The 11,673-nt window shown below is 42.3% G+C and overlaps 1 protein-coding gene across 1 annotated transcript; it reads left to right on the top strand.

The window, feature by feature from the left end:
• Nucleotides 1–2,609: 2,609 nt before the first annotated feature.
• On the top strand, nucleotides 2,610–9,642 carry LOC104967041 (transmembrane protein 200C-like). Its single transcript, XM_010796414.1, has 2 exons — nucleotides 2,610–2,721; nucleotides 6,207–9,642. The coding sequence occupies exon 2, from the start codon at nucleotides 6,240–6,242 to the stop codon at nucleotides 7,779–7,781; it is 1,542 nt and encodes a 513-aa protein (XP_010794716.1). The 5' UTR covers nucleotides 2,610–2,721; nucleotides 6,207–6,239; the 3' UTR covers nucleotides 7,782–9,642.
• The last annotated feature ends 2,031 nt before the right edge of the window (nucleotides 9,643–11,673 follow it).

Below are 11,673 nucleotides of genomic sequence, written 5' to 3'. Positions count from 1 at the left end.
ACTCCACAGTAACTCATAGCAGAGAACTTGTTTTTAGTTTAACGGATGGTCCCCTTAAATCTGTAACAGCTCTCAGTTACTGTGTCTTTATTTCTTAGGCCTCAAAAGGGAGCACGGCTTGTATCTCTTTAACTCCAAAGCCCTCTGACTCCTGCATCAAAACAGGACAGTAATGATGTTTCCTGGAGGGAGTTGATCTCACTTGGAGCCCTTTTTCCAAAGTTTCACCATCCAGCAATTAGCCAGTACAGCCCAGGCTTAAGAAATGAAATGAGCCCCCTGCAGCTCCTGATGCTGCTTCAGATATTTCGTTTAGCTGTGAACCACCATGCACACAGAGAGAGTGTCTGACAAGTAAAATAAGCTTGAGGGCAAAAACAATGCCTTCTCATGTTCCAGCTGTGTAGATACAGAACAGTCAGAAAAAAAGACGGGTAGATTTCAGAAGGCGATCAACTATTTTTGACACCACAGTATGTGAGCCATACTGTGATGCGCCGTCACCTTGCAGTTGGATGTGCGAGGGATGATCGACACTTTGATGAGCACCATAAAATGGTATAGGAACTGTGTATAGCAGACACATTATTCAAGGCAGACAGGACGGGAGAGTGGTGTTTTAAATAACTGTGACATATATGATATGATCACTGAGGATTAAATTGAATTATTGAATTACTGCTGCAGCTTGGCTGGGAATACCCATCCCAAAGATGAAAGACTTAGTATTAGTCGAGTGTGACTTGACAAAAGCTCAGAATCACTCCAGTCACTCTTACTCTGTCTTTCCTACCCATATTTTCTCGCTTCTTCATATTCTGAATACCCACTTCATCACTATGCTTTAAGTGAGTTTGATTACCTGGGGATGTATTGATAAGAAATGATCAAATATGAAACGGTAAAGTCATTAGGCCAAGTTGTGAAGTCCGCAGAAATTAATATATATTTTTTGCAGCTTCTGCAAGAATCCAGGACTCTTTAACTTTACTCAGCATTACAATTAGACGGCAATAATGTGAATATGTTAGCATAGCAGCGTCTTTGCCAATAACCTGATTATTTCTCAATCGCCCTACATTGTGTGGAGACTAATTCATTTAAGTTGTGTTTCCTCCTCTTTAATATATTCTATTAATTAAGCAGAAAGGTCTTTGGCACAAAGCACATTGTCAACAGAGAATCCAAGACCTGGTTTGTGGGTGGCAAAGTGAAATAGTTTGAAACACAGAGGAAGAAGAAATGATGTCAGGCTGAACTTGTTGTAAATCTGTGAGTATGCTCTCGAACTGATTAGCGATTGGAATCAAGAGCTGTTGAGGGAAAGTAACCTCTTGAATATGAGATGGTGGGGGTGCAGATGATGTGAGTGGTACTGCTGGGAATGTGGTGTGATTCTGCAGCTAAAATTGAGGTTATTTCCAAGTTTACATTTAGAAAGAAATGATATTAAATGTAAGATTTTTGGCACTGAGTTGCTTCTCAGCAGCTATTTAAATAGATAACCGTACAAGGACATTTAGACAGGACAGTTAATCTTCCACCAGCACTATATTCAGTAGAATATAGTGTATCATATATTTCATATTTTTTCAACAGGCTGTTTAAATGACCAATCTCAGTCACTAATTTTGGAATAGTGGCTGGTGCCTTTCTCTTATAGACATCTTAGAACAACATCATTTGAAATATTATTTCGCAGTAACAGAGTTTTAAGATAGTTTAAGCTCCTGTCAGAAGCTCAGAAACATCTGCTGTGCATCAGTTTTCTTCCTGTAAAGCTTAAAGCTATAGCCTACTTAAATCTGCCCCAGGCCCACAGACCAATACAGCACTGGTTAACTCCACGGATTAAACCCACGGATTATTCCCAATGTCCGTGTCTACTTTAACTCTAATGCTGCATCATGTACCAATATTTTCTCTGTTGCTTTTAATTCATGCCATAAACAAAACACATTTCTGGGTCATAAATTCGCAGTCAGCTCTCTGGAGAATCAGCTTTGAAATTCAGGCTCCCCCTCCTGCCCAGTGTACGGCTGATATCTCTGCTCTCACATATCACTGGAACACATCTGGACTCTGTCATATCTCATTTTGTTGAACATGGGGACTCAGCATACAAGCAATCATAGCAACGCACCCCAGGGGGGAAAGGTGGTGAGAGGAAGGCATGTGGTGTAAAAGATGATGATGTTGTTGAATTTAAATATATTTCTTTTTCACCTTACTTACACTGTATGTGAAATTTGAAACTCATAAAACACTAAATTATTCAAACATTGTATATTCCACATATTTCTCAGATAGCCATGCATATGTAAATAGATACCCTGTGCATGCATTTTTCATTGCTGCAACACTAATTACAAGACCATTCTGCAATAATTTTACACCAAATGCAACTGTATAAAAGAGAATCAAGTTGAATTCTGCAGGTTACTGATTATTTTTGCCCAAAAATATCTGGAAGCGGTAGGAGTAGATAATAAAGAGTATGATTAATGTCCTCAGCAGCCCTCGGTCTTTTTTTTTTGTTCACGTTGCCCAATAATCACCACCAATGGAAATGCAGTTGGCCCGCCCCTGCCGGTCTATTGTGAGTCCGCGTTCAGCTGGAAACCACTCTTCCACACTCCGCACCAAAGTGGCGCACGACGACATGTAGCTGAACGAGGAGTGCGCCTTTGAAGATGCTTGATTATCGAGGCACAATTTCTGGTAAGAGACCACGCTGTTTTATCTTTTTTTTTTTTTCATCCATCGTCTTTTCCCCCAGCTGCATATCCGGGCTTCTTTTTTGTTTCCTACATAGACAGGCTGTATCGAGCCAGGGTTTATGGAGTCTTTAATTGTGTAACAGATAGGTTTAGTTGAGGAGTAGCCTATTTTCTATCTAGAATAAACCGAAAGGCAATAGTTTTGATGTCAGGAAGGCGATGGACTTCAATGCGCACTCCATTCCTTTTCACTTTTTTCCGTAAGGTAAAAAATATGATTTTGTTGCCGTTTAGTGGAGATATTTCGGTCTGCATTAGCTGTGAGCTGCATCATACGTATAATAGGAGAGAGACATAAAGTAAAAAATGATTTGGAATGGAAAAATAGCAATATTTTAGATCTAGGCTACCTAAACTTTGTATGGCTTTGTTGTTGCAATTAAACACCGATTTATAATTAGTTATCATTTAATCGTTAGAATAAAGGTGTAGATTTCACCCCACCGCTAGTTGTAGCGTTAGTTGAAAGCATGGGCTTCGTCAGGCCGTGGAAGAGGTGTGGATGTTTGTCATTTTGTCTGCACCTTGTGAACCTAAAGAAAAACAGTGCTTGGCTTTGTGCTGGAGAGAGATCGCGTCGCTGTGGCTCTGGACATTTTCAGGGCACCTCCACAGCAACTCGTATGTTTGCTTCACGGGTTTGTCCAACAGAAGGGAAACAGATGCGCTGTAATGTCAACAGTCGATTACTCATGCAACATTGCGCGAAAAATATGCGCCCCCGCAGCTTGGACGGACTGAGCGTTTAAACCGGCCTCCATCCTATTCTCCATCCTGCCAGACGAGCAGCTTTTTAGGGAGACAAACGGAGTTGGCAGCTTCCTGCTCAGCACCACCACAGACAACCACTGACATGTCCACACCCACGTCTGGTCCACGGTTCTGCTGCCCTTCTCTTTCCAAACATAGAGAGAGGTCCGCCCACGCGTAGCCTATCAGTTTTAGTGCAGGTTTACTTTCTCTCGCCCGGGAGGCATTTGAGTGGCTATGTGGATGTGATAAACTGAGAAAGTCGCTATAAACAGCAGCTGAACACCGGTGTGGTGTTTGCTGAAGCTCAGGTGAAGAGCTCAATGTTCCACTTCCCTCCAGAACTGCCTGTAATAGCCTAACTCAAAAAGGGATGTCAATGAGCTCCATCATCATTATATTTTTGACTGTTAGGGTTGTGAGGGCAACACCCAGAGCAACCTTTGTAAACGTCTCAATAATGGCTGCTCTGAAGGGAATTTTAGCAATAAGTTATTCATGAACCTAAGCCCTAAGTCATACACAATTAGGCCTGATTTGTCCAATTAAATACCTAGCTACCAGCAGAATCAAGTAGGGAATGCTGAAGTCTGTGTAATTAATCAGCCTTATCCCCCGATTATCTTTCACCACATGTGGCTGGAACTCATCAGCAGATGTCTGTAATCATGATGAGTGTTGGTGGCTTCATTGCCCTTTGGACCGCAGCTTCGCCCATTGTGCTGCATAATCAGAAAACATCTTATAGGGTAGAGATGCTATGATTGTGATTGGCTTCAACACATATTGATTAAGTGTAAACATCAAAACTATCCTCATTATCTACGACAGTTATTACCACAGTCCTCCACATTGAATTTGAGGTCCTCTACAGTATAATACTTTTATTCCACTCCCTCAGTATCCAAAGCAGTAGGTAAAAGGCCATTTATGTTCAAAGCTCCTTCAGGCACAATTTACCACCACATACGAGACTTACATTCCTTTCAAATGTTTAAAAATGCTTTGTATTCTTATTTTGCTGTGAATTGTACGTGCTATTGATAATTTGACACGCACAAAACACTATGTTTTTATTTTATTGTATTGCTGGGCAAACGTATTTGTTCATGGCTTCTCTGTGGCCATATAGTGGTTATGTCCAAATGTATATCTGACATTTTTGTGTTTGTGTGATTGTAGAAGTCTTGTATTTTGGTTGTATTGTGACTTGATTTGGTTTTTGTCATTCTGTTTTGTTTGTTTTTGTTTCCACACTGTCTTGAAAACGAGATGGTTCATCTCAAGGGGTTTATACTAAATAAATACATTTCAGTTTTTGTGTAAACAAATAGCTTATGATGTGATGTTCTGTTTGTGAAGGACACTGTCATCTTGAAGCACGGCTCTGTTTTGTCGATGGTGAAGTAGATTTGGTCGGACAGCAGGAGGCAGAGTGTTGGTAGGAGAGGTTGGTGCGAGAGGCAGAAAGGGAAAGAGAGTAAGGAAGCGAGAGTGAGGTGGAGAGAACATGCCTGCTGGCCTCCTGTCTGGACACATTACATTTTCATAGGCTGATATCGCACCGGCCCAGCTGAATATAGATAAATAGCACTCTGCTGTCAACTTTGCTATTTGTCTCTGTTTCGCTTACATCATTGTTTTTATAGATTTAGCATTAGATAGATGTTTTTGTTGTTTTACTGACCATCTCATTACTAATGTTGCATCTTCTTTTGGTGCAAAGAAGAAGTGTATAATCTACATGTAGGACATTCTTGGATACATGTTTAACCTGCTTTTAGATATGCCCTCATATTTGGACGGCTGTGGCTCAGTGGTTAGTGTGCTGGACTTCAAATCAGGGGATAGCAGGTTCGAGTCCCACTGCAGTCAGCATGTCGTTGTGTCCCTGGGCACTTCACCCCAAATTGCTCCTGTGGGGATTGTCCACAGTACTGAATAAAAGCTTTGGATAAAAGCGTCTAACAAATGACATGTAATGTAATATTTCCTTCTAACCCATTTTGCCTGATACTAACAACTATTCCCACGTTGGAATATTAAAAACTCTTCGAACTTGGCTTGTATTTTTCTATAACATTTAAATATTTAGGACAAAAAAAGCACAAAACACAAACTGTAAAAACTTCGCTAGGTTTTAAGTCTTCAGAAACTGCTTCATCAGGACTCATGGGTGCTGTTTCATCAGAACAGATTTACGAACAATCCACTGAATGTCCAAATATTTAAATGTTGCTAAGTCATGATTGGTGCTAGAACGTACCTGAGCAATTTATAATATAAATACCCAAACTTTAACGTTGGCACAAATACATGCGTTCATGTTGGACCCATTGCTCTTCGTATCTAGCAAAAAGGGATTTTTATTTTCTAGGTTACATTTCCCACCTGAGCTTTAAAGCTCTCAACTATTAAGTTAATATTTTATTTTAGTGGTGTATATCACATAACTAATTGTCACACAATGAACTTGGTGGTGTCATGGTCCCTGAGGGGTGGTTGAAAGCTCTGCCTGGTTGATAATCCAGCCTTGTATGTATTATAAATCTGGATTAAATGTGTAATCTCCTGGTGAAAGGAACACATTAACTCTGCAGCTTTAAATGTCTGAACCTTCTTATCCTGTAGATCATTAACCCGACACTCTCTCTTGTCTCTTCTGTGTCCCGCCAGGTTGAGTGACAAGCCTGCTGTCCAATCTCCACCATGATAGCCACAGGTGGCCTGTTGCGCATTAACAGGCGCCAGGACTCCCTCCGCTCAAAAAACCGGGCGGAAAACAAAAGGAAGCGGAAATCCAAGAAAAAGAAGAAGAACGACGTGGTGGTGGTAAAAGGGAAGCTCAATCTGTGCTCGCCGGCCGGTTTTGTTGCTGCGGTGGGGGTTGCGGTTCTCATGGTGGGGATTTCCATGGCGGTGCTGGGATACTGGCCCAGTCAGAGCCAGCAGCAGTACCAGGAGCGCCGCCGAACAGGAGGATACCAATCCAACAGGATGAGCTACTCCAAAAGTCCACCTGCTCCCACTAACTTGACCCATGATAGCCCTCCATCAGTACAGACAACTTTATTAAACCAGAGCCATTCTAACAGCAGCACCCCCAACTCCTCCCGTAACTGTGGCTTCCTGTGTGACTTCCTGAATAATTACCTGTACTCTGACAATCTGAAAGTGTTCGGGCCACTGGTGATGGGAATCGGCATTTTCCTCTTCATCTGCGCCAATGCAGTCCTCCATGAAAACCGAGACAAGAAAACCAAAATCATCAACCTGAGGGATATCTACTCCACCGTCATAGATCTACACAGCATACGGTCGAAGGAGTACTCGCCTCTTAATGGTTTGGTCAACTACACTCAGTCGAGGAGTGCTGAGGGCCCGTCGGGGACGTTCCCTGCTAGCGGGATGCTTACTCGCGGCTCCTGGCCCTCCACTGGACTCGCTTTACAGGGCGAGGTGAGCGGCGATGATGTGTTCAGACGCCCGTCGTTGGCCAGCAGGCCTCAGAGCTGGTCGAGAGATGTTCAGACCTTCACCGAAACGGTCTACAGCATCTACAAGGACTACAGCAATAGCAGCGAGCAGGCTCCGCAGCCCCGACAGTGGGAGACCACCTCCATTGTCACCTCCTCTGTGAACGCTTTCACCCTCCCTGTGATCAAACTGAACAACTGTGAGGTGGAGTCCCAGCGAGCGGAGGCAGAGGGACACTCGGAGGAGGAGGTGGTTATTGAGACGGTTGTGGAAACCGAGGAAGCACAAGCCAGCAGCAGCCAGGCTGATGGCGAGCAGAAGGACGCCTCGGAGGCAGATCCACCCCCACTGCCCCATCAGAGCCACAAGGACATAACCATGGATATGTCTGACCCACAGGGGGCGCCGCAGGCTGAGGATCAAGCACAGTGGACCCAGCTGTTTCCTCCATCACCTGTTGCCAGGGCGATAGGGTCACAGCTGTCGCTAACCTCCCTTACAGATCAGCCCAGGCCGGTGCGCCGCTGCAGCCTGTCGGTGTCTGGGGGTCGTCAGGGCGACAGGGCCAGACGCTTCAGCTGCCCTCGCCTGGAGCGCTCCAACAGTAAGGGCTACATCAAACTGGCTGACCTGGGGGGGGAGTCCTTCGAAGCCCCCGACACAGACACTTCTTTAGTGGCCATCGAACAGGAAGTAGCAGCGGACACAGCAGCAGAGGGAGACGCTCAGGGAGAGGATGATCTGGTGACACCCAGCACCTCTGCAGAATCATAGAAAAATGTTTGTGCTGATGAGCCTCTGAAAACGTTTTGATGTCTTGTTCTTTGCTTGGTACCTTCTTCTCTGGTTGCTGATGGGAAGCTGGGCGTTAAAGAAGGACGTAAACGTGGAGAGAAAGCAGCTAAGGACTATTGAAACATAGCCATGAACACTCAAGAGCACAGCTCTTTATAAATACCACATCCACAGCTCAATATTCAGATGTAATTTTTCTATTTTTTCAATGTAGCAAGAGCAATACTAAAGACTTGTAAGAAGATTTAGTAAAGATTTGTATCAAAAAAAGAAAATATGATCTAATGGATTTTAACTTTTCTTTTCTATAACAGTAGGGCAAACATTGTAGCTTGTAGTATTGCCAAAACTGTCACTGAGAACTACTGTCTGACATGTTGTCCTGTAGCATTAAAACATGCCACAGAAAACTAAATAGTCTAGAATTGTTTCTCTACATTGTTATGTGAATACCACGTAAATAGGTGAACTGAATTGAATCTCAGGTAGACGTTTGGTTTAAGAGCGGGACCTTGATGACAAGGTCTTCCCAATGTTCACACTTGTTTATATGAAGCATTCATGGTTGAATAAAATTAACTGTAACTCCTCCTGTCGGGTCTCACAGGTTTCCATGTGTGATATAAGATAAAATACAGCCATTGCAAAAAAGTTTGTTTGTTTGCTCCATATAGTTTAAGAAGAAAAATTAAATGAAAAGATGAAAAGCTGTGGGACTCTGATTGATTAAGTGTGTGGCGTACCTGCAGATGGTATAGATTTTGTTTTCTGCACTTCTCATTACTGGGAAAGACTGCAGTGGTATTGATGTTCCATTGTCTGTGCTTACTGACCTATAAGTGACGTTTACAACTGTCTTTTTAATAATTAGCTTCCTTCAAGTAGTACAAAATGTCATATCAGCAGAGGCTTATCTGCTGATTCAGATGGAAGATGGATTTTGGCAGTGGTGTCCTAAAGGTCAGAGACATAGGCTTGTTACCGGGAATTTGTCAGACCATTTCCCTGTGTAAGTCAGGGTTGGGAAAGTGTACCAACAAGATGGCCTCCAGCAAGGCCAACCGCTCTAGTGGAGCTGCAAAGTGGCCGGCGGATTACGCTTCGGCAGCTTCCAGGTGTTAATGTCGAAGAGCGATAATGTGTTAGAAGCCATTACGCCCACTGAAAACCCAGCTGAATACATAAAAGTGAAAACTACTCCAAAAGTGTACCATTGGACTTCTAATCTGGTGTCTGTGAAGGCAAACACATACTGTGTGATTCACATGTGTGTTTTACCCTTTGTCACTTGTAAACATTTGCATTCATTGTGTTTCTGCATGATTTATTAAGGTTGTTCTCTTTTGTGACCTGTTTGTATGTGCCTCATCTGCATCACACCAAGTTTGTTACGTAAACATTTGATACATACATACATTACAGTACTTTTATTCCCTTTACGTTTCGAGATTACTTAACTTACTTACATGTATGCTATTTTATACTAATACCCAATATAATTCAATGGGAAAAAATGTACTTTTAACTCCAATACATTTATTCAAAATGTAGTTACTGCAGGCTAAAACGCAAAATACACTTAAGTACTAATAATGTACAAATCGCTTGGGTCTAACAATAGTTTATACCTTAATGAAGTAGTAACATAACCATAAAGTTGAATCAACATAAAATATTTACTACCAAAACTGAACTGTATAATCTTCATGCAGAATGAAAGGATCTATTGCAAGACTGCCACATTGGACAGCTTTAGTTTAAGCTTAGTATAACTAATACAATGTCAACTGAGTGTAGGCTATGTGATAATGTTTGTTACAGGTTTAAACTACTCAATAGTATAAGACTAAATACAAATAGTTCAATAAACTCAACCTTGACTATCTGAATGCTGATTTAAACATCTGTAAATGAATCTAATGGGATACTATGCTTGCTTACAGTATACTTTCCGTTTTATTTCATCACTTTTACTGGTAATGTTTTATATTTATATTGCTACTGTTATTTATGTAAATCATCTGAATATGTTCCACCACTGACTTTCACATTACTTCTTTGTGGTACATATTGTCAACATTGCTAGTTCAATTAAGAGTCATCCTTTAGGAACCTCTGCTATCATGAAGCATCTCAATGTAGCTCAGCCTAACGAGGCCATCTGGTGGTCATGTGACATAGATTATTATCAAACATACCCCTTCTTTCTGCAAAGCCTCCACCAGGTGGCACTGGGACTGTATGCTGCTGGTGTCGTCATGCTGGGCGTGTCTGTTTCAGAGTACTATGCGGGCCGTTTTTCTGAGGCAGGAGGGGCGGGGTTATCTGGTCTCGGGGAAGGTTTTCCAAAGCAGGCGCTTACAGGTGTCTATTCCTTTTTAACCGGACAAGCCCCACGTCGGGTCTCCGGTAAACTCACACGCTGCTCTGCTGTTAAAGGAGTTTTTAACTTCTTATAAAAATCAGGTAAAGTGTTTCACTTGTTTTCAGCTCTTGAACTTCACTATATCAATACGGTTACTGTACTGTATATTAACTTCCGTTTTGCATGATTTATACAGCATTAAGTCAGATTTAGCGGCTGTTAACACTGTTTTACAGCTAATTTCCATTCACTGACACGTTAATGTATCATTTCAGTTCATGTTTTGTTTCATTTTCCATTTGTGTCTTGTTTTGAACACCGGGGGTTCCTACACGCTGTGACCTGCTGCTCTCCTGGTGACTTTCCCGGATTGTGAAATGGTGAGTACTTGTTTATGACAAATTAAAGCGGGATACATGATACAAAAACACTGAGGCAGTTTACACATGATAAATAAAGGCACATGTCAGACTGTGTTTATTAAAAGACACATCCGTTTTAGCTGCTCCAGATTAAGTCCATAGGGTCATTTTAAGGGGAGCTAGATCACACATGTTGCATTACCTTATTATTTTAACTACTGGGTTAACTTGTACCAAAGCTTGGTGTAACAGGAGCCAACCTTGGCTTTTGTGGTTATAAAGTTACAAAACAAAACTATGTTCTATTTAAATGTATATGTGACATTTGCTGACAAAATGCTGATTACAGTATGTGACATGTCAATGAGGTCTACACTCTATACTAACTTATTTAAAGGCGTCTTCTTAACTTATTTCTTTTTGCTGAGCAAGCAGTCACACACACACACACACACACACACACACACACACACACACACACACACACACACACACACACACACACACACACACACACACACACACACACACACACACACACACACACACACACACACACACCTGATCAAAGGCCTTGCCCAGGGAACCTCTTTTAGCCAATTTGTGCAGCTGTCAGGGTCGGGCCGATAGTGAGCTGTGTATGTAATGTCTCAGAGACTGTGATAGGGAAATCCTTTGAAACATTGAAATCTCTCTCTCTCTGGCAACAGCTCTTTCTCCTCAATTCTCCCTCTCTCCCTCACTGTCAAATTCGACACCACCATCGCTCAATCTCTTGCTCTTTTCACCTCTATCTTTCCACTTCCCACATTCTCGCTCTATATTTCTTCCCCACTCCCTCCCTATTCTCTCCCAGTTTGTGTCTTTTAAGGATTACTCTGCAGTTGGAGTGTGTGGACTGAAGGCTGCTTCTCAGCTGGTATTGTTGACACACTTAGTACAGTGGAGAAGCTCTCGCAGTGGGAAAATGGCTCAGAGGCAGCGACACAAACTGTCACACAAAGCAAACACAGTTGCCAGGTTTTTCGTAGATTTCATGCACGGCTGAGCCTGTGAACGGCACAAAACATTGCTGCGCGGTGTCATATATGTGCATGCTGCTGAATACCTAATGAGCATATGTTTATCCGCACAGTGACATGCA

This window comes from Notothenia coriiceps, unplaced genomic scaffold (genome assembly GCF_000735185.1).
Source record: "Notothenia coriiceps isolate Sejong01 unplaced genomic scaffold, NC01 NC01_scaffold00037250, whole genome shotgun sequence".
NCBI classification, from domain to species: domain Eukaryota; kingdom Metazoa; phylum Chordata; class Actinopteri; order Perciformes; family Nototheniidae; genus Notothenia; species Notothenia coriiceps.
The sequence above is the reverse complement of the archived record's forward strand: the minus strand, read 5'-3'. Positions and strand labels throughout refer to the sequence as shown.